General features: G+C 32.1%; 1 protein-coding gene across 1 annotated transcript in view; it reads left to right on the forward strand.

Moving 5' to 3' along the window:
- The window catches only part of aff2 (AF4/FMR2 family, member 2), a 410,790-nt gene that overhangs the window by 252,526 nt on the left and 134,015 nt on the right, over positions 1–24,249 (forward strand). The window contains exons 5-7 of the mRNA XM_056471754.1: positions 4,576–4,662; positions 12,727–12,760; positions 12,961–13,015. Of these exons, the coding sequence (XP_056327729.1) occupies positions 4,576–4,662; positions 12,727–12,760; positions 12,961–13,015 (176 nt within the window). The remainder of the gene's footprint in view (positions 1–4,575; positions 4,663–12,726; positions 12,761–12,960; positions 13,016–24,249) is intronic.

The following is a 24,249-nucleotide window of genomic DNA, read 5'->3' on the forward strand; positions in this document are numbered from 1 at the left end:
TAATTTACTTGATTATTTTTTTAATTAGTTTAAGTGTTTATTAATTTAAATAACTCTGTTTTACTTGTTTCATTGTAATTAATTAATCAATTAGTTTGTTAATTAGAAAAAAGGTTAGCTGTTATTAGTAGCGAGTTAGTAGTAGTTGGTCATTAGTAGACCCACAGAAACCCACAGTCGCACAGAAATCCGCAGATTTCCGCAGATTTTTAGCCCATAATTGAGTCTGTTTATTTACTTGTGTAAATGTGTGTTAATTTATATTTTATATTTATTATTTATTATTAATAATATTTATTTATATTATATTTTACATTATTACACTAATATGAAAGTGCTCATTTGATTTATTTACAATACAGTTTGTAAGTAATATTTCTTAGTCTTTAAGTAGAGATATTGTGTAAGAAACTTGCTTTGTTTACCAAATAAGTGGCTCTAGATGGATTTGCAGTGTAAGCATTCAATTAAAGTTTAAAAAACTATTATTTTTTTATTTCATATATTAAGTTTTAGTTCCGATACTCCCAAAATAATTTCGCATAAATCCACAGGTTTTTCACAAAAGTTTTCGCAGAAATAGCAAAAAATGTTCGCAGATTCTGTCTGGCCCTAGTTATTAGTCAAGGCAAGGCAGTATAAATTTATATACACATTTCATACACAATGGTAATTCAAAGTGTTTTACATAAACAAGAATCAAAATCAAACAAGTAAATAAAAGCTGCTAGTAAGTTTGAGCCAGTCTATTTTCTATTTTCCTCAGATTTGTGGCATCAACAAAATATTTGTGACTACTGGGTAGTAGTGGCAAAAGTAAGACCGACACTTAATAGGTTGAATTTATTTATTTATTTATTTATTTATTTATTTATTTATTTATTTATTTATTTATTTATTTGTTTGTTTGTTTGTTTGTTTGTTTGTTTGTTTGTTTGTTTGTTTAATCTGAAATATTATGTCTGTGAAATATTTAACTTTTTTGTGTTTTTGTGTTGCCTTCCCTTTTTTTTTTTACTACATCAAAACTTCTCCAAACTATGCATAACATACAGTGGCGCAATCCCTCATTCTCTTGAAAGCCAGTAAATTCCCATTTATCTCTTGTTCTCAAAGAGGACCAAGAGGCGATGTGATTCTCCATGGAGGAAAACAGAGACTAAGCCATCAGCACGTATTCCAGACAGCAGAAAATTCTGATCCAGCCTCATGCACACATTCCCATTACATAACCTCAGGGTCATAAACCATCCTGAACTGAGCCAGGTTGAACAGATTTGCAGCTTTAGTTGAATGCAGCTGGATGTTAAAGTGGCTAAAGAATATAATAAAGACAAATGTGCTGAATCATTGAGAAGAAATTACGACGATAATAGGCTGGGTTAAAGTCCTTTGGTTTAATTGGTTTATATTTCTTATATGCAAACAATATTTAAACTTCATACTGCGAGTTAATGCAGTGTGTGTTGATCTGGCAGATCTTGAGCAGATCATGAATAGTTGTGCAGCGTGACATTCGACTGTGAGGCATGTGGAAATCAGATGAGAGCATGCAGACACCCTTTAAACGCTTAACACGCTGTGTCATGTGGACTGAGATCTTCCTGTCTGTCAAACTTCTGTTTGTAACAGAGAAGGAAAGAAGCGGAAGGGAAGATAGCAAATGATGTTGCTTGTGGAACTGTATACAAGTGAGAGATGGAAAGCCTCACAAATAGATAAGGACTCCACTCACCCTCTTTATTATGCATTTGAAAAGCTTCCCTCTGATAGACAATACAGAGTACCCATAGAAAAAAAAAACAAATGTCTTTGAAGAAATCTTTCACACTGTCTGCTATTACTTCATTGAACAAATGACCAGTGTTGGGTGTAACGCATTACAAGTAATGCGAGTTGTACGCAATAATATTACTTTGCTAAGTAACGAATAAAGTAAAGCATTTCTTTTCAAAAATCAAGTTAGAATATTTGAGGTTTTAAAAAAATGTAAGTTTAGTTAATTCACTTTTAAAAAATTTATTGCTGATTTAAAATTATTGTAGTCACGTTGAATCCTGCATGCAATGGGAGAACAGACAGAAAGGAAAATACCAAAGCCTTACATTTCTGTGATGAAAATATTCTCTTTATTTTAAAACATGGACGAAAAGAAAAAGAGGATTATCTGAATGGATGGTGATTTTACTTTTTAATGTACAAAAAGTACAAAAGTAGCAAACGCATTGCTTTAAACTGTCATTAATCTAATAGGGCATGTATAGCTCTGGGGTCAAGAAGTTCTCTGAAGATAACAGTATCCTACATCATTTTTTTATGTTTTTTTTTTTTTTTAAGTAAGTGAAGGTTATACAGTGTGTTGTTAATTGCAGAGCTCCTCTATTAAAAAAAAAATAAGAAGAAGAAGAAGAAAAAAAAAACTGCAAGTTCTGAAAAAGATCAAGCCAGCCAGGTCAGAAAAGGTCTCAAAAGTAACATATCGCATTACTTATCATATAAATTAACTAAGTAACTCAACTAGTTACTTTTTTGGGGAGTAACTCAATATTGTAATGCATTACTTCCTAAAGTAACTTTCCCCAACACTGCAAATGACCATATAGACCATTTTGAGGGATGTAAACAATAACAATGGTCCTAACATATTTCCTGTTATACATATTTAATTTCCTTAGCTTCTGAGAATCCAAAAAGATCTACATATTGACAAATACTGTTATGATCACTGTTATAATTCTAGGTTAGGATTGAATTGCCTCATGTTACAATTGTGTTTGATACCAAGCAGGAAATGTCCATGGGCCAATGACATCATTACTTTGAAATGGTCTATAGTAGTTTACATGTTGTGACATTAACTGTTATATTATTTCAATGTATTTATGTATCTAATTAGAGTTTTATTAGTGGTTCTACAGCCAAATTGTTGGGTTGGTAATCCAGGCAGGACGTTTTTGTGCTTTGTTTAGTGTATTGTATTTGTGATCAATGATAAATTTCCACATGTGTAGACAATAAAGACTTCTAAACTTTTCTTAGAACAAGTTTCCCCTTTTTTGAGCCATTTGTGTGGTCAATATAGGATAGACAATCACATACAAATAAATAAATACATTTAAAAAAATTAAAAAACATGGAGGTTTTGGACCTTCATTCACACTGGCTTTGTTTCTATTAGCATGTTTTTATGCACATTTTGGGACAGCCCATAAAAATAGAACAGCTGGATGGAAATGCCAAGGCATGCATTAAACATGCATACTGTAGACACATGTGCTTAATTTTATGTTGGTGGCTAATTGGTATGAATTTGTACAATCTCTTTTGTGTTTTGTACAATCTGCTCATGCACAATGACAATTATGTTTAATAAGTTTATACATATAACACACACATAAACACACAAACACATATACATTAATTATTGCTTGAGTATCTAGACACATATTGTGCTACTATTGGGGCCACTATGCTATTGCAAATTAAGATAAAGCAATGCACAGAACTCATATTTGGTATGTTATACAAATTTTTCAGTGTACTTTGATTTTTAGCTGCCCTGAAAGTTGTTTAAGTGAAATGTTTCCCATCTGAACACAGATATGTGTAGGATGTACAGCTGAGCTGTCCGAGAAGCGTAAGAGTAAACAGTCTCTGATCCGGCCTGCTCCTGTTTGGATAACCTTGTTTGGCTCTAGGAGCAACGCTCCGTTGCTTTTAATAAATTTCATTTGCAACTCAAAGCTTCCACCGCCATGCCTCGCCCCCACTGAAGCTCGGAGAAATGAATGGATTTTGTGTGCATTTTTCTGGAATGTAATAACACAGGTTTTCTCGGGAGAGAGTGTGCCGTTCTTGCCCTGGAGATCTTAAAGTATTCCTGCATGTGCTGTCATTAAGAAAGATGCAGGTTTTCCTGACAGAATGCTTATTAAATAAACTATCTTTTAAATGGATTATCTGTGATTTGCTCATCATCGTCATTTTCAGGATTAGTTCTTATAAATGAATAAAATGTTTATTTGTGTTGATCACTTTTCCCATTGGAAACACATTGATAATTGGTAAAATGGTGTGACTTACATTTTTAATTTGATCACTTCCTCTGTTAGATTCTGCACTAAAATCTAAATGTTCTAATAGCAGCCTAAATGTTTAAGCACATGCTTTTGCAATGCCTTATTTTTTATGTTATTATACAACTATTTTAATCTGGAGAGTTTTTAAAGGAATTGTTATTATATGAGAATTCCTTAAAAAATTGTAGAATTTTTTTATCAAAAGTAAATTATAAAAAAAACTTTGTATGTATTATTTATTTTTGTTGATGTCTATTTATTGTATTAACACTTTTATTATAGATTTGTTTTTAATAAAATGTTTGTCAACTTTATCTTTTTTAGCCATGAAATGGCAATGAAAAGCTCCAATAGCAATAAAACCCAAACTTTCTCTCTTTCTGTTTCTAGATCTCTGGTATTACTAATTCATTAAAACAAAATGCAAATGCTTCATGATAAACAAGTCATGCTGTCTGTTATTATAATAGCTAATGTTTGTGTTGTTCTCTTCTAGGAGATGACCCACTCCTGGCCTCCACCCCTCACTGCCATCCACACTCCAGGCAAAGCTGAACAGACCAAGTTTCCCATTCCATCAAAGGTGGGATGTCTGTCTGTCTGTCTGTCTGTCTGTCTGTCTGTCTGTCTGTCTGTCTGTCTCTCTGTCTGTCTGTCTGTCTGTCTGTCCGTCCGTCCGTCCGTTCGTCTGTCTGTCTGTCTGTCTAAAACTGGTTCTGGCTCTGTTCAGAAACTGTGAGTGAGCTGTCTGCTGCCTAGTCACATGTTCAGACACTGACATATTTCTTGATTTAAAAGCCTCTACATAGGCAGCAACTCCAGTAAAAGAGACTAATGTGTTGTATTTTTATGTCGCTAATCTAACAATGGTTAACTAGCAAATTTAGGGTTTTTTACGCCTGCCTTATTTAGTTGGGTTGAATTGCATTAGACTTTGTTTCCCCTCATGGTGTGGTTCTTTTGGGCAGGTGTGAATGTAGCAGTTGCACTCAAGTGCACACCAAACGTGGACCAAAAAAGTGTACCGAGACCTCCTTGAAGAGGTTGTCTCAGTACACTTTCAAACGAACCCTGAAGCGGTTCGTTTGTGGTGAGAACATGACCCGAACTAAAAAAAAAAAAAACAACGCAAAAAATGCTGCGCCTTTTTGGACTAATCCAGCTGCCATAGTCCGATGCACTATTCCATCTTGTAGGGTGTGGAGGAAACAGTGCTTTACCGCTTTTGTTGACATCGCTTTACCAACAATTTTAAACAGAGAGAGAGAGAGAGAGAGAGAGAGAGAGAGAGAGATGGAAAAACATTACCTGATGGATCATTGGTAATGTTTCCGGAAGATGACCTTGTCACAGTTTAGCTAAATTAATTCACCCCTCCTCCTGAAGTGACCTAATTGCGATGCGCCTTCGCCGTTTGCAGTGCATTAAAACATTGCTTTCCAGCCGTAGCAGCACTTCATTCTCGAAATGCATAGTTTGTCTAAAGTGATGTATACAAACTATATAGTATACTATGACGAGGCATACAATCAGCCAGCGCAGTCGTCCCTCCATAGTAAAAATTGACATTTGTTTTCTGCCGATTTGTTTACTTGCGAGAGTTCCATTGGCATTTTCCGGCACGTTAATTCTGACCAATCGAAAAGCAGTTCATGAAATGCATTCAATAACATCTGGCCAATGAGTGAAGTGGATTTTGTCACCTGACTGCATTTTGGTTATTTTCAACTGGTTCAGATCAAAGCAAACAGTGTGGTGTGAAAAGGACCCAAAAATGGCAGAAAAATGCTACAATGTATCGTTTGTTGCCCTTGGTCCAGACAACCACAGATGTCAGCACATACAAATTTCTAGTAAAACAGACATATATTAATTAGTTATAAATGACAATAAATAATTGTATCGTTATTATTATTATTAGTAGTAGTAGTAATAGTAGTAGTAGTATCATTATTATTATTATTATTTTGCATGCAGCTTTAGCATTTCTTGTTTTTTTTTTGCACTCTTTCAGTAAATTCTTGGATTATTATCACTAGTCAGGTCACATGTTTTCAGGTGAAATGCAGTCATTTTAATAGGAATTTGCATGATTAGGAGTTTTCTCATGAGGGTGGAAATGTTTACGCTTGTGTTAAAGCTGGCCATGTGAATTTATCACACTCAACAACGGAAATGCTGCTTGGTTTGAAATTGCTTTCTGATTAAGTTGTTTTTTGTTTTTAATACAAGAAATCGCCACTTTGGAATTTTAGGGTTATGTTTTGCAAATCAAGTCTTCTCAGAAAAGTGCGTGTAGAATGTGAATACCTCAATTTTGAGAAAAAATGTCAAATGGAACTATAAAATCTGCATGTAGCAATATAATACCTGCAATTACAATTAGCCATTCAACACATTCTAATCTGATTAAAATGTATTGTTCAGGGTTTAAGGCGTTTAGTTTTATCAGAAATTCCTCTTTAATGTTCTTTTCCAAGGCCACATGTACAGTACACACCATAAAATTGCAGTAGTGATTACACACTTAAAAATGTGGTAACCATGACGACATTTTGAAGTCTTGCATGTATGGTATCCACTATTTTTGGCCAAACAATATAAACGATTATAGCGACTAAAGACATATTATGCTGGCTGATTTTAAGTAAACCACCACCAACAGAGGCATTGTGTTTTGTTTGTTGTATTTTGAAGAGAGCACTCTTGAAATTTGTGATAAGCAATGTTTATTAAACCTCTTTGTATTAGGGCTGCATGATATTAGGAAAAAAACTACACTGTTAAAAATTATATGATCAGCTAGTCATGACAGCATATGGTTTCAGTTCATTGTAACTTTTTAAACTAAGTTAATCATGTTCTAACCTAATTTTATGTTACACAAGATGTTTTAAGTCGGTTTAACATAATATAAGTTCAATGGACTCATAAGGTTAATTTTATTCAGCTTAAAAATGTAAGACATCCAGAATTTTTGTACAGTGTACTGACTTTGTGATATTTAGTTTTTTTATTGTGATATCAATATATTTTCACAAAATGATTTACATAACTATTTGGGAAGAATTGATCGTTTTACATTGATAGGGAGTGCATTTGCATAAATATAATAAACAAATTTCAAACATTAATTAATACAATAGAACAAAGATACAAATGAAATTTGCTTTATGGTTTATGGACAGACTACTGGTATTGAGGTACAAAAAATAAATAATCAAATGTAAAATAACATTGTATACAGTGTAAATTGAATCAAAGTTGTCCTGAAACTATTGAACAACAATTATTGTCGTCTTTTATTAGTCAATTTTTAAAAACGTTTTTGATCCACTTCAAATGTTGACTACTGTAGTCTTCATTGTATAAATACTGTAATTAAATAATAATAGTATTTATTAATGCTACCAATTTTATAATTTCTTGTACCAAAATGGTTAACATTTGCTTGAAATCTTACACAGTCCGTAGCCTTAAAAATATTTCACTCTATTAGGTTAAACTGTGAACTCGATAGTACACACTGTGTAATGTGATATTGCGGATTCACATATTGCGATATTGATGCTGAAATGTTGTATACTACTTTGAAGCCTTTCTTTGTCATCTAGTTTATGAATGGATATAGCAGTCAGACACGTTTGGTATGTGGCTTATTTCAATATTTAACCATTAATTAAAATCGTCTTTAAGTTAATTATGGGCTTGTTCTTACTTTCTGTTTTCTGTAGCAATATCTGGCAACACAGAGTTTCTTATAATTTCTTGCGCTGTCCATACATGCACATTTAAAGGGACAGTTCACCCAAAAATGAAAATTTACTTACTATTTACTCACCCTCAATTGGTTCTAACTCATTGTGAGCTTCACGTTTCTGTTGAATACAAAAGAACATATTCTGAATAAAGCTAAAAACCTGTAACCAAAGACATCCATATAGTAGGAAAAAAAAAAAAAAAATATATATATATATATATATATATATATATATATATATATATATATATATATATATAGTTGAAGTCAGAATTATTTATATATGGAGGCTAATGGTTAAAAGATTTCAGCTTTCTTCGAAATATCTTCTTTTGTGTTCTACAGAAAAAAAGCAGGTCAAACAGGTTTGTGAAAAGTCAAGGGTGAGTAAATGATAAACATAATTTTCAGTTTTGTGAACTATCCCTTTAAGCATTTCAATAACAACTTGTTCAATCCAGTTCTGTAAACACGTGGTATTTTTTTTTCTTTAGTGAATTCAGATATTAAACATATTAAACTGTATGTGTACAGAACAGAATTAAACACCTAAAAGTGAACTGATAAAATTTAGCTGATGTGTGTGTATGGCCTGTGTATCATGTACACTTTATATCCTGGTAAAGTTTTGAAAAAAAGTATTTATTCTTGTTAGACTTCAGGCTGTTGTCAAAAAAGTCCATTTGTCTCTCTTCACCTGATCTCATTTGACAGATGTTTTTAGAATGCACAAAATGTCATTAGCATAATGTCAACATTTATTTACAACTCAGCTGCTTTGAGGCAAAACATGACCTATGTTACTTCTGATCATTATGTAACCTCAAAAACTCAATTCAGCCGGTTGTTTTTTTCTGTATCTATTACAAACCAAGTTAAACATTTTATTACAACATTTTACAGTATCTTTTTTCTTTATTCCCTGGAGAATAAGCTCTCATGCTATTCCAAATTGAAATAACAGGCCTGTTAAAATCCATTGCGCATGTAAGCACTGGACTTTCCACTCAAGTTCCCTTAAAATCCCATGATGCTCTTTTCTCTTTCCTGTGGCGTCTGCTGTTTGTCTTTTAATAGCACATGGTCTGGATCTCATAAATTGGCCTGGACGACACTGCTAATAATCCTCTATAAATGGTCATGTGATGTTTCATCGGCAGGCTCAGACGTATCTCCACCACACTGCTCACCCACTCAAGTGTGATTTGTGTGCCTGTTCTAATTGTATTAGTGTAAAATCAATTAAAGCTATCAGCTGAACTATTTCCCATCTGTAGCTGCTCCATGAGAGTAAATGTACAGAACGTCACACTTTTATTTGTCGTACATTATCATCATGTTTGATTGTTTTTGAATTCACTTACCCAAAATAATAATTTGCTGCTTGTTCAGATTGCTTGTTTAACACTAGAAGTGCCAAGGGTGTAATTTTGACTATTTTAAACTTTTTATAGTGCTGGGCAAAGATTAATTGCATCCAAAATCAAAATTTGGTTTGATATAATATATGTGTGTGTATTTTACATATATTTGGATATTTATAAGTTATATGTGATGCAAACACATACAAAAAACAAAACTCAACATAACTTTTTTGTCACATAGACAATACAAAAGAAATAATAATAATAATAATAAAAAAAAAAAAAAAAAAAATATATATATATATATATATATATATATATATATATATATATATATATATATATATATATATATATATATATATATATATATAAAGTAATATCACACGGTAGCAGTGCGATATGACTGTGGCTGTATATCAGCACTGGTAGGAGGCATGCATAGGCTGAGTGTCTTAGTGTCCCACCAGTGATGATATACAGCCATATCACACTGCTACAAGTGTGATATTGTGTTTATACAACAGTTCGATGGTATAATTGTGTATATAAAAAAGAAAATCAAAAAACGCAGAGTCTAAAAATGCTTTTGTATGAGGAACTACTTTTTTTCTACCATTCATTCACATCTGCAGCTGACCGTCAGAACAGCAGAAACCATTACTAATTTCACCAACGTCACTTTAGAGCTAGTATTTGAATGATTCTTTAGCATAATGTCTAAAGCAGGCATGTCAAACATACGGCCCGCTGGCCAGATTAGGCCAGCAAATTGGTTTAATCTGGCCCGAAAGATGATTCTGTATAAAAAAATTCAATAAAAGAAACTGGTGTTCCAATTGTGTCCACTGCATGACATGATAGCAATTGCAAACTGTTAATTTCATCCAATCCAGAAGCCTGAATCAGCATCAGTTGACACTGGGGTGTTCTCACAAGGAAACGTAACTATTTTATGTTTTGCCAGTTGTCAGTTAGTGGCTAATTCATACGAGTTCAGTTGTACAAAAATGTACGATATGAAAAAGGAGGCGTGGCATCCAACCCCACCCCTATACCCAACCGTCATCGGTGGATAAGCAAGTTGTATTAAATTGAATAAATGAGATCTTACCAATTAATATGAATTAGCCACTCAATCAAAAAGTTACGAATTGCTGTGAGATTGTGTTATCATCAGGCTCCAGCTTTATGTTTTGTGTTGAACGTATTGAAACAAAGAAAACAATCTGAAGTTGTTGTTTTTAAGTTATATAGACCATGATTTTACCAGTCCAGCCCACTTAGGAATAGATTTTCCTCCATGTGGCCCCTGAGCTAAAAGGAGTTTGACACCCCTGGTCTAAAGTGATGACAGAACAGGTGATTTTGTTGACATTTTAAGATTATAAGGCTGAACAGCATGAAATCCCATCAGTCTACAGAGATTTCCCAGTATTTCTCTGTTGCAATTGGGATATCACAATAATTAACCTAGAAAAAGCCAAATCAATTTAATCACTACCAGATTACTGTTGTGTTAGCGATAAGAAAAAACGCTAAACACATAAGGACATTTCTTCTTTCTTTCTTTTTACTGAACTAGTCTGCAGTAACGAAAACAGGAGACTAGAATAAAAACCAAAAAGTTACTCAAGGTTATACAAAGAGTGGCCAACACAAAATACATACATTCCTGATATGGGAGTCCCATCTCACGCTCAGTACACTACAACTACTATGGTATAACTACAGCACTACAATACAAAAGAGAGAGATCGACCTAGAATGTCACTTACCAGTTTTATAATGTTTTGATCAGCTGTAGTTTGAAAATATGCCGATCTGTTCCCCTTCTAGGGCTTATTATGTGGTCTCTGTTGCCATCTTGTGGATAAACAACTTCAACTGTCTTTGCTCTGCCCCATGACAGGCTGATGGATGCCAAGGCACTGTATCTCAGAAATTATAAATATTCAAAATAGCCACTATCCTTATAAATAAACTGCACAGTTGCAATCTAAACAATTGCATTCCCGACTAAAAAAAGCCTCAAAAGTACATTATGTTGTCCAACAGCTGCAAAATTTGTCAAACTGTAGTGAGTTTATTGATCTGCTGTCACTCTATGTGGGCGGAGTAATACAGAAGGGTGGGCAGGCTGTATATATACTGTAATTGTACTACCCTGGCTTTTCTTAATGGGTCTACACTGTAAAAATGCTTGGTTCCACACAATCAATTTGCTTTGGGACAACATGAAGGAATTAAAATAAAACTTATTTCGTGCAAACAATTTAAGTATTTTAAACTTAAAATAAATAAGCTATGCTAAAACAAAGTCAAGAATTGTATTGTTTCAACAAATTTTAAATAAGTGGTCTGAACAAACAAAAAAACTTTATTTTTAATGTATATTACATTGAATAAACATTATTTAATAAAAATTACAAAAGACAAAAGAGTTTTTTTTAACCATGAATGACCATAATAATTGAATTGACTACATAATATTTTATCTTCCGCTATGCTTTTTCTCCTGCCTTTGAATCATAGACTGTAAAAAGAATGAATATGCACACATATGTTGCCTGACAAAAAAATTACTTTTTTTTTTCAAAAACATAACTTTACTTCAGGGACATCTTAAAAACAACACTTGCTGAAAAAATTGAAGTATGCACTTTCATGGACACAGTTAAAATAAAGCTCTTGCAGATCGCTGAAGAACATTCACTATCGTTCACGCTACTACACATCTGCCACCAAACTGGACTATATGTCCCATCATGCACCTCACACACACACCAGTTCCAGATCATCACTGATTACAGACACACAGCTAAATCTTATGACGACTGATTACTGGGACTATAAATACACCTCACTTTCATATACTTTGCTGAGTCTTGTTAACCTGTAGTAAGCATTTCCTAGTTGTTTCTTGTCTTGCTTTATTGTTTTTTTTTTATTTAGTTTGGTTAGTTGTGTTTATGTTGTTTTGCTGACCGATTGTCTGTGACTTCAACTACTCTTTGCATTATCTACATGCTATAACTGTCTGTGCCTGTTTGAACTTTGCCTCTCCGACCATTCACTTAATAAAGCTGCATTTGGATCCTCATCTCTGGTGCCAGACCCTACTCATTACAAAGACTTATCTGCTAAGGCGATAGTAATAGTTATAAAATTCTGGTCGTTCCAGTGTTAAAATGAGCTTAAACAGCACAATTTTTGAAAATGTATTTGCATTATGTTTAATAAACTTGAATTGGTTTAAAAAAAGAAAAAACAAGTTAAGACTATGTTGGGATTTTGAACTTTAAAAAAAAAATTATTGATGGCAAAAAGTGTTTGCTGAGTAATGGACGTGTTGTTCCCAGCATTGTTTGCATGGGATTGCATAGAGAGAGAGATTGCTTTAAAATTAAGCTGAAATAAAATTTTGGATTTTGTGTTGTGTTGTAGTGTGTACTATGATTAGGACCTATTCTCTAATGCAGAATCTTCTACAAGTATTTCACAGTGTCTCTCTTTTTTGCAGGATTCCCAGCATGTGACTTCAGGATACAATGCAAGTAAGGAACATCTTTCTTCTACATGCCACATTTTAGCTCAATCTCAAACAGAACTGAGTAAAAAAAAAGCAATATACTTCTGATTTCCCATCACAAAAGAGTATCATATCATGCTGTGTTATTTGCCTGTTGGGTCGCTGGTGTTTGGACGTGCGCAGTCAAACCTGTCCTCTAATATTTCCATGAAATTCTTTCCACAGAACGCTGCAGTGTTCCTAGTAACAAGCCTGCGACCAAGTCGGTACCGCAGAAGTCGTGAGTATTCATTTAATGAATTATTTGAGGGAGTCCCATTGGGTGGAGGAGGGAGGGAGAGAGAGACACTGTTCATAGTCTTTGCTTTGTTCATCTGTAAAACATTTCCCAGTGAGACACGTCTGGCAAATTCCCAGTAGAGGGAAGGAGGCAGTCTTCACAAACAAACATTAAAATCGGTGGTCACTTTAACACTAGATTTCCTCTGATATGTTTAACAGCAGTGTGTGTGTGTGTGTGTGTGTGTGTGTGTGTGTGTGTGTGTGTGTGTGTGTGTGTGTGTGTGTGTGTGTGTGAGTAAGAGAGAGAGATTTGGGATTCACTAAAGTGAGCAAATATTAAAAACTACTTAACACAATGCCTAGCATTTTTGTCATACGTGTCATGAATTTTTGTTGTGTGGTATGATTTTTCCTGGCATTTTGTTCAGAGGAGTATTACACATTGCATTATTCATGCTCATAGAAAAACACATCTGGTGTTCAGGCAGCAGAATTGGACTGCTTAAAGGCTGCAAAAAAAAATGTTTGATTATCAAGCATGGATCTGAATATCCTCAGATTATTACAAATACATAACATTGTTAATACAGTGATTATTTTATTGTACTTTTTTATTTGAAAATTACATTTCCTACACTGAAAATATTTTGAATACAGCCTGATATCACGTGAAAACGTAAGTATTATTTGTTTTGTCAGTTTAGTAGCTAATTCAAATTCGTACGTGTTCAGTCATATGAAAATGTACGATTTTATAAAAGGGAGGTGTCACCCAGCCCACCCCTAAACCCAACCGTCATTGGGTGATGAGCAAATCATGCTAAGTTGTATGAAATAGATTTTACGAATAACCGAATAAATCAAAAGGTTACTAATTTCTGTGGGACTGCGTTGATTTAATAAGCATTTTGTTTCTGGAAATATATCATGCTAAAATTAAAATTATATGAGAATGATAAATGTCTTTATTTTTATCTTACCTTAATATTAAAGATAAAACATTATCTTCGCCAGTAAGCTTTAAACGCAAGTAAATACTTTCTTTTGAACAGCCTTGCATGTAAATTTTATGGAAAAACATAATTGGAAAAAAATATTAAAACATTATTGGTAACCAAACTCGAACAAAAAGTGCTCAGGGGTAGCTTAAATAATGTGTCAGTGCTCTTTGTGAGTCATCAGAATAAACAACAAAAATCAGTCATTAAGGCACTCATTAATAACAATATTAAAAAGCCTTTATTCACATGGCTAATCCTTAAAAAACCTATGCGTTTCAGCAAAGAGCTGCCTTCATCAGGGTAACAGTGATCAGGTGCGTCTGTAGTTTCTTTTGAATGCTCTCATGACTCATTAGAATTTCTAAACAATACTAAAATAATGTATTGAACAAGGTCAACTCAACAATCATTATTAATTAAGAATTAATAGAGGGAAAGAAAAAAAAAACGGAATGGAAAAATATATATTTAAATAAAAAAGATGAATCGTTTTATACAACATATTCCTCAAATAGTACAACATATATATGATATATATATATATATATATATATATATATATATATATATATATAGAGAGAGAGAGAGAGAGAGAGAGAGAGAGAGAGAGAGAGAGAGAGAGAGAGAGAGAGAGAGAGAGAGAGAGAGAGAGAGAGTGAAACAGCAAAAAAGTATATACAGACAAATAAACAAGTACAATGTACAAATAAATGCACATAAACATGCGTGTACATGCATACATGTATACACTCATACATACATCTACAGTTGAAGTCAGAATTATTAGCCCCCGTTTATTTTTTTCCCCAATTTCTGTTTAACGAAGAGAAGATTTTTTCAACACATTTCTAAACATAATAGATTTAATAACTCATTTTTAATAACTGATTTATTTTCTCTTTGTTATAATGACAGTAAATAATATTTTACTAGATATTTTTCAAGACATTTCTATACACCTCAAAGTGACATTTTAAGGCTTATAAGGCTGTACAATGATGGTTTGTTCTATAGACTATCGAAAAAATATATATCATAAAGGGGCTAATAATATTGACCTTAAAATGTTTTTTTTTTATTAAAAACTGCTTTTATTCTAGCTGAAATAAAACAAATAAGACTTTCTCCAGCACTCCAAAACATTATCAGACATACTGTAAAAATTTTCTTGCTCTGTTAAACATTATTTGGGAAATATTTAAAAAAGAAAAACAGTTAAAGGGGGGCTAATAATTCTGACTTCAACTGTATATGCATATTTACCAATATATAATGAAAGTCTGTAGAACATATAAAACAATTTTTGCAAAAAAGGAGAAAAATCTAATTCGCCATTTAAGCTTGGAAGTCTACTCACTTTTAATGTATAGATCCAAAAGGTCTCTCTTTGTTTTAATCTTTTTATCCTATCTCCTCCTCTTGTAGAATTAAAAATATGCTCTATGCCAACCATTTTTATTGAACTGGGATTGCCGTGACAATGATTTTTATAATGTAAAGCCATTGGATATTGTGGATTAGAAGAACGTATCCCATTTTTATGCTCAGCTAATCTCAATTTAAATTTTGTCTTAGTTATTCCTATATAAAACATCTGATGTTGGATCCCTAAATATGTTTATCTTAAGCATGTTATCATAATCATTGCAATTACCACATCTGTAGTTTTTTGTTGTTTGATTTTGCCAAATAGTAGTCTTCCAAGTGGATTGATAACCATTTGCATCTGCTGAAATTTCATAAAACACTCCACTTTATTTGAGAAATAGGCTCATTTTACAAGCCACCTATAGTTAAACAATTGAGTCTCTCTATTTTTGAATGCATTCAGCTGATCTCCGGGTCTAACATGAGCAATTTTAGCTTAGCTTAGCATAAATTATTAAATCAGATTAGACCATTAGCATCATACAAATTTTTTATTAATTTATTTTTTAAGTTTAAATAGTTTTTCTATTTTAAACTTGACTTTTCTGTAGTTACATTGTGTTCTTAGACTAAGACTGACAAAAATGCAAAGCTGCTATTTTCTTGGGGATATGGTTAGGAACTCATTCTTGCATTATAATCAAGGAACTTTGAAAATAGTCCCCAGCTGTAACTAGGTAAATATGCTGGTTAATATAATTGTGCCTGTTGCAGGTATGGCAGCAAAGTTTGTTGATTATTACACAAAAAATAAATGTGCAGCTGCTAGCCATATCATTCTAGAAAATAGCAATTTTTCATGTTTTGTTTGTTTTTAGTATGCAATGTAACTAAAAAGAGTCAAGCGTTAATTAGAAAAATTGTCAAAGCTCTTTATTGATTTTTTTTTTGTGAGATGCTAATGGTCTAATCGGATTCAATGATTTATGCTAAGATAAGCTAAAAGTCTTCCCGCAACTTCCAGAAATTAGCTGAATGAAATAAAAAATGGTAAAACTCAACTTTTTAACTCTAGGTAATCTTTTACTTGTTTTTTTTTCAGATAACCTGTACATGGACTACTTTAATATCACCAAAATATGTTCAAGCAGCTTTCTTAACATACACTACAGAGTGAAAGATCGAAAGTGTAGCAGAGAGAGTGTGTGTGTTGGTTTGGAGAGGCAGCGATGGGGTGATACTGCAAACAATAGCTGGAGGAATTTGCATTGTTTACTCTTGGAAGCCATTTAAAGGCTGCATATCTGCTGATCTGGCCTCAGTCTCTGATATGTCATTTTCTCTTCAATTCAGAGACCCAGAGCGAGCCTTGAGTGCCGCTCTTCATGTTTGCTGCATTTCATACTGTCTTCTTCTCACACTGCTCCATTATTCCCGTGCTTCCTTCTCAGAATCACTACAGCATATGCTTGTTTTCCTCTCACAATTACGTGCCTGATATTTGAAGGCTCTTAAATGATTTAACCAGTCCAAATGTTTAAGGATGCAACCTTCAGGGCAAGAACTTTTCTGTCAATACTGGCTTTGTCTTCGAGAGCTAGGTGCGCAAACTTAGTCAGGATGTTTGAATTGTAGTGAAGGCAGAAATGAATATCAGGAAAATATCATGTTGACAGACATCTTACTTGATATCGAGCGATCTTTGTTTGGCTGAATGTCAAGGTAGACGATCACTTTGAGAACCTGTTTGTTCACCCTTAATTGAAAGTTCAGTCATCCTTGATTTACCCTCATGTCAATACAAGGTCATAAGGATTTATTCATCATTGGAACACACAGGAAAATAAATGTATTTTTTAATCAAATGTTAGATATTTCTGTCTCTCCATTGAAAGTGAATCAATTCAGTCAAACTACATGTGAACTGAGAGGTTTAATTAAAGTCCATTAAAAAGATGTAATTAATTTTATGTGATGAAAATATAAAATTTACACATTGATTCACTTATAAATGTACATGTGTGACAGTCTGCAAAAAATATATGTGTACAAAGGGGTATATTTAAAAGCAATCAAATTTTAGAGTGGCTGATGATTGAACGTGTGTATGTATATTTGACATATATAGAAATATAAATATTGGAAAAATTGGACAATAGAAGATTGGAAAAACGTTGCCTGGTCTGATGAGTCTTGATTTCTGCTGCAACATTTAGATGTTTGGGTCAGAATTTGGCGTCGACAACATGAACGCATGAATCCATCCTGCCTTGTATCAACGGTTCAAGCTGGAGGTGGTGTAACGCGCCAAGTCATAAAACGCAAATCATCTCAGACTGATTTCTTGAACATGACAATGAGTTCACTGTTCTCAAATGGCCTCCACAGTCACCAGATCTCAATCCAGTAGAGCACATTTGAGATGTGGTGGAACGGGTGATTCGCATCATGGATGTGCAGCCGACAAAGATATTTTGAAAAATATTGGAAACTGGATGACTTCCATATTATTTGTTTTTTGTACTATGGACTTCTGTGGTTTCTAACATTCTTCTTATTAATCTTCTCATATGTTCAACAGAAATGATTGGAACAACTTGAGCGTGTGTAAATATTGTGTACATCTTATTTTTTAGATGAGTAATATTTTGAAGAAGGAAATTTGGGGAAAATCTGTGGAAATTACTAGAGCTTCTAAATAATAGTTTATAGTTATTTTAACAGATTAGCAAACAATGTTCAGCATTCACATTTGGTCATAAAGTCTCATCCATACTTACCTGATATGCGGAAACCAATAATGTTGTTTCTTGTGTGTCACATGGAACAATAGCGGTTTCAAATCAAAATAAATTAAAACAAACTGTTTGTCCCTTTTTTCATTATTTCTTTTAAACGTAAATGAAGAGCAAACGTAGAACCACACAAGTCCAAATAGGATTTTCTTTTCAGTTAAAGTCATAAAGTCATTAAAGTTATTTTTTATGGGACTGCAGTACACAATTTAAAGGGATAGTTCACTCAAAAAAATGAAAATGCACTTACTACTGACTCACCCTCAAGTGGTTCCAAACCTTTATGAGTTTCTTTCTTCTGCTGAACACAAAAGAAGATATTTTGAAGAAAGCTGAAAACTTGTAACCATTGATTCCATAGTAGTGGAAAACATTTATTATGAAAGTCAATTGTTACAGGTTTTCAACATTTTTCAAAATGCATCATTTGTGTTCAGCAGAAAAAAGAATTACTGATTTGAAACAAGTAAAAAATTGAGTAAATGCTGACAGAGTTTTTAGTTTTGTTCCTTTAATTGTCCCTTTAATCAGATTTACATATTATCTAAAAATCTTGACTTTACATATTTTCCGCTATGTGTTTTTTTTAAACACTTCAAGTCTCCCAACCTCTGGTGGTGATATCTCTCCCTCTACAGTACCACACTGATACCTCAAGACTAACATGAAGGATACAGATATGCCATCTTATAAACCTTTAGCGCTTCAATTTCTCCCACTTGAGCCACAATCATCCATTAGACAGATAGTACAGGCCCTTTAATTCGAAGTTTACCGTGGTGAGGAGTCGTAAAACGGCACTTTTCCTCGGCGGATCGGCCATTTTGTAACCTCCTTACAAGTGGCGGTGATCAGCGGTGTAATTTACTCCAAGCCTGATATTAGTCACACTCAACTGGCGCTTTGTGAGAGCACACCAGAGAATATGGGCTGGTGTCAAACACTGATGGGCCACGAGCCAACGATAGCCTCTACTGGTACATCAGATGTTCCTACACTCTGCTTGGAGATATTATCGTAGTGTTGCTTACCACTGCACTAACTGGGACATTGTATTAATTAGTGTCATTTATTTGAACAATATGGGTAAAACCATTGCTTTTTTACATTTTGAGATTTTTGACAGTTGAACTTAACCACTTTAAGAGTAGTAGTAAGAAAATAAAGAATAAAAAGTCACATTTAATGCTTATTTAGTGTTTATTTGATTAAAATATGTCAATTTGAAGAGTTCATTTACAGTACTGTGTCTTTAAAGGGCTGTGTTCTGAATTGTTTTTGATTGTTGTAGCTTGTCTGACTCTTACAGTTTTCATTCATTCATTCATACATTCTTTCTTTTCGGCTTAGTCCCTTTATTAATCAGGGGTCGCCACAGCGGAATGAACTACCAACTTATTTAGGGCTTAAAATAACACTGTAAGTACCAAATGCAAGTAGGAGTCAGTATTGGCAAGAATATGAACCTGATGCTTGGTAACTGGTTTAATTCATTTATATTAATGATATATGAAAAAAAAAATTGTTGTTTGTAAAAAATAAAGCTGTGTTTATTAATAAATATGACAAGAATGTTGTATAGTTTAATTGGGCTGTTACAGGGTACATAGGAATCAGAGAATTAAGCTCAAAACCTTTTAGGGCCTTTTCCATACATTTAAGACCTCATCTGCAACATTTTAGCTTACAGTCTATTTACTAAACACTTATTTTTTACATTTTTTTAATTATTTTGTTTATTTAATTTAATTTTATTAATTATTTTTAGTATGATTGTTTCCATCTATTTACTAAAGACCGATTGTAAACTAATACATTTTTATATACTGAAAAAAAATGCTAATCAAGTAGGTGGTGTCTATAAAAAAGCAGGAACAACAGCGTTTCCCTGGTTACTGCAGTAAACAAAGCAGTGTGATGTCAAAGCAGGATTTTATCGATTTCCAAAAAACTACACAACATCCTAATTTTCAAAGATTAAATTCAAGAAAACTTTAGCATACTGATACAAAGTGTACCTGGTAATACCTGGTAAAATTGCATTTAGGATATTTTAATGCTTTTTAAGGGCCTTACATTTCTCTAAATGGATTTATCAAGTTTTAATACTTTTTAAGACCCTGCGGAAAAAACAAAAAACATGTTTAATATTTGAATACATTGAATAAAAAATTATATTGTATTTTCTTGTAATTTTTTGCGACTGTCATATGACGTAATTGTTTAATACTACTACTTCCACTGCTGCTAAAATGAATAAATCAATCAATCAATAAATAAATAAATAAATAAAATGAATATATATATATATATATATATATATATATATATATATATATATATATATATATATATATATATATATATATATATATATATATATTATTATTAATTAATAACAATAATAATAATATTAATAATAATAATAATTTGTCATCATTACCATTACTATCATCATTATTAGTAGTATGATAACAATAAATAAATAATGATAAATTTCATATGAATAACAATAGCAATAATAGTATAAATGATCATATTCATAATAGTGTTAATAATAGTAATAATAATATGAAATAAAAAATAAAAAATAATATTAATAGTAGTAGTAGTAGATGTTGCTGTTGTTGTTGTTGTTGTTGTTGTTGTTGTTGTTGTTGTTGTTGTTGTTGTTGTAAATATTAATAATGATAATAAAAATAATAATAATAATAATTCTAATTTTATATATTATTATTATTATTATTATTATTATTATTATTATTATTATTATTATTATTATTATTATTATTATTATTATGTACGTTTTAGCAGTATTTTAGTTATATGTTGATATTTATTTGTTTAATATTTATAATTTGATCAAATAAATTACTACTACTACTACTAATAATAATAATAATAATAACAATAATAATAATAATAATAATAATAATAATAATAATAATAACAATTATTATTATTATTATTATTATTATTATTATTATTATTATTATTATTATTATTATTATTATTATTAACAACAACAACAACAACAACAACAACAACAACAACAACAACAACAGCAACAACAACTATTATTATTATTATTATTATTATTATTATTATTATTATTATTATTATTATTATTATTATTATTATTATGATTAACAACAGCAACAACAACAACTATTATTATTATTATTATTATTATTATTATTATTATTATTATTATTATTATTATTATTATGTTTACTGGAGGTTTTAATTAAACAGTTTGTTTATTCACTATTTGTCTGTTTTATGTTTGATATATTTCGACAAAACGCATGGTGATAAAGAGAGAGATTTTTTCAAAATCATGAGTAATCAATATTTCACAACATCAAACAAGAATTGAATCTGGAATTGAATCTAATCTGAATTTAAATTTCAGATTTCGATATTTATTAATGATTCAGTCAGATAACATTTTTATTGCATGTTTAAGCATTGTATTTTAGAGAGGGAAAATCTCTTTTACCGTTAATGTAAATAAATGAGTACAGAAAGTACAGTGATATCTAATAGATGTATTTTTATCCTTTTACTTTTGCTAATGGTGTAATCAGTGCTGTGATTCATTCCTTATACATGAGCCACTTCACGCATCATATATGATCTGTATTTACAGAAAGAGTTTTCATTCATTGCTCATTGCTATACAATACACAAAAGCCTGTCTGATTACTCCTCTATTAAACACACACATTATCCAGCATTCATCTTCACGTGAACTCATCTCAGGGAGTCATCAAGCTGTAATTGATTAGGCTTAATTAATCATCAGAAGGAAGGGCAGAGGAGAGTGTTAAGTGCTCTCGTCTTGATGGAAATGCTTGTGAATGGTCTTCAGCTTTGGTTTCTAATGATGCCAAGATTCTCTAAACTACTGCAAACTCAAAGTCAGAGGTTGAAAATCACTTTTCACAACTTTTGTCAGACCTCTACTCTTTAAAAAAAATTATGACTTTTATTTAGTAAGGCTCATGACACTCCTGGAATAAAATCAATCAGAACACTTGATGATATTAGAAAAGATTTTAAGTAAATGTTGCTCCTTCTATTTAGCAAACTTTTTAAAAATATATCTACTAAAATTTCAAGCAGCAACTGTTTTCTGTATTGAAAATTATGGGAAGTTTTTCTTCCCCAAAAAGTTATACTTTTAGAATGCATTTAATAGATCGTTATACTGAAAACTGGAATAAATCAAATCATTGTCACATCATCAGCAGCATGTATGATGAGTGAAAAGCTTGGGTGCTGCTCCATACCCCTGCAAAATACAGACAGTGCAAAAATACAACAACACACTCCAAAAAATATAACAATATACAATTATGTTGACAGTAATACTTAAAAGACAATAAATACGTGAAAGACAATAAATGCGTTAAGAAAAAGACATTATACACATGTAGGCACAGATAGACAAGTACACAGTCAAAAAAGATGTACACATAGTTTGACTGTTGGTGAAAATTATTTTAGGCAATATTATAGCAGCTTTCACTGATAATAAATAAACAAATAAATAAATAAATAAATAAATAAATAAATAAATAAAGGCGACGCAGTAGGTAGTGCTATCGCCTCACAGCAAGAAGGGTGCTGGTTCGAGCCTCGGCTGGGTCAGTTGCCGTTTCTGTGTGGAGTTTGCATATTCTCCCTGCGTTTGTGTGGGTTTCCTCCGGGTTCTCCGGTTTCCCCCACAGTCCAAAGACATGTGGTACAGGTGAATTGGGTAAGCTAAATTGGCCGTAGAGTGTGAATGATTGGCGGTTCATTCCGCTGTGGCAACCCTAGATTAATAAAGGGACTAAGCTGAAAAGAAATGAATGAATAAATAAATAAGTAAATAAATAAATAAATAATTAGTTTACAATTTTTTTTAAATGTAAACATTTTTTTTGCTGCTGCTTACTTAAAATGTAAGACATAACATTAAAATAAAATACCTCAAAACATGTTTATGTTAGTAATACATAAATAGAAATATTTAGCAATTTGATTAATATAATGTATAATATAATATAATATAATATAATATAATATAATAAAAAATAATATAATATAATATAATATAATATAATATAATATAATATAATATAATATAATATAATATAATATAATATAATATAACATAATATAATATAACATAATATAATATAATATAATATAATAAAATATAACATAATATAATATAATATAATATAATATAATATAATGTAATAAAAAATAATATAATATAATATAATATAATATAATATAATATAATATAATATAATATAATATAATATAATATAATATAATATAATATAATATAATATAATAGAACAAAATGGTCTGTTCTTACTTCACAAGTTGAAATTTAAATGGAACATAAATAAGGACCCCTAATGGAGACTGAATAATTAAAATACTCAATCTAATTGAACTGTGGAAGAGTTAATTCTAAGCCCTAGATTGTTCCTCAGGGATGACCACAGTATTACTTCAAGAAAAGACATCTATTATTATTGATGCTGTGACAGTTAACAGGTTCAAAAAAAGCACTATAGGCGCTACATTCTCTTTTCCCTCCATATGAAACGCTTTCGATGTCTTCATGTCCAAGAACACATTTGAATTCACGGCATGCGAGGCCTTTCTTTTATCCCTTTTAGACAGCACTTCTGAAAGACTATGACATTCCCTCAGCGGTGAAGATAAACACAGACAACAGAATCACAGCTCTTGAGGAGAAAAGAGCGGGAAAGCCAGACGCGAGGCAGGGGGAGGTGCGCTTTTTCATCACAAACATTAACATAGACTCTTGATGTGACACTCCAGTCGGCTCTGAATCGGAGTCGGAAGTGGCTCCGGGCCAAGGCAAATAACCCGCTGGACAGAGTGAGATAGAACAGGGGAGCTTGTGTCAGGATGAATGGGACAGGCTGGAGGTGGAAGCGGCCCTCTGGAGCTCCCGTCCATCAAGAGGTGCTTAATCAAAGTTTTCCTAGGGTGGAGGATGGGAGGAGAGGGGTGCCTTTGCACTTCCCACTGCT

Source organism: Danio aesculapii, chromosome 14 (assembly GCF_903798145.1).
Source record: "Danio aesculapii chromosome 14, fDanAes4.1, whole genome shotgun sequence".
NCBI classification, from domain to species: domain Eukaryota; kingdom Metazoa; phylum Chordata; class Actinopteri; order Cypriniformes; family Danionidae; genus Danio; species Danio aesculapii.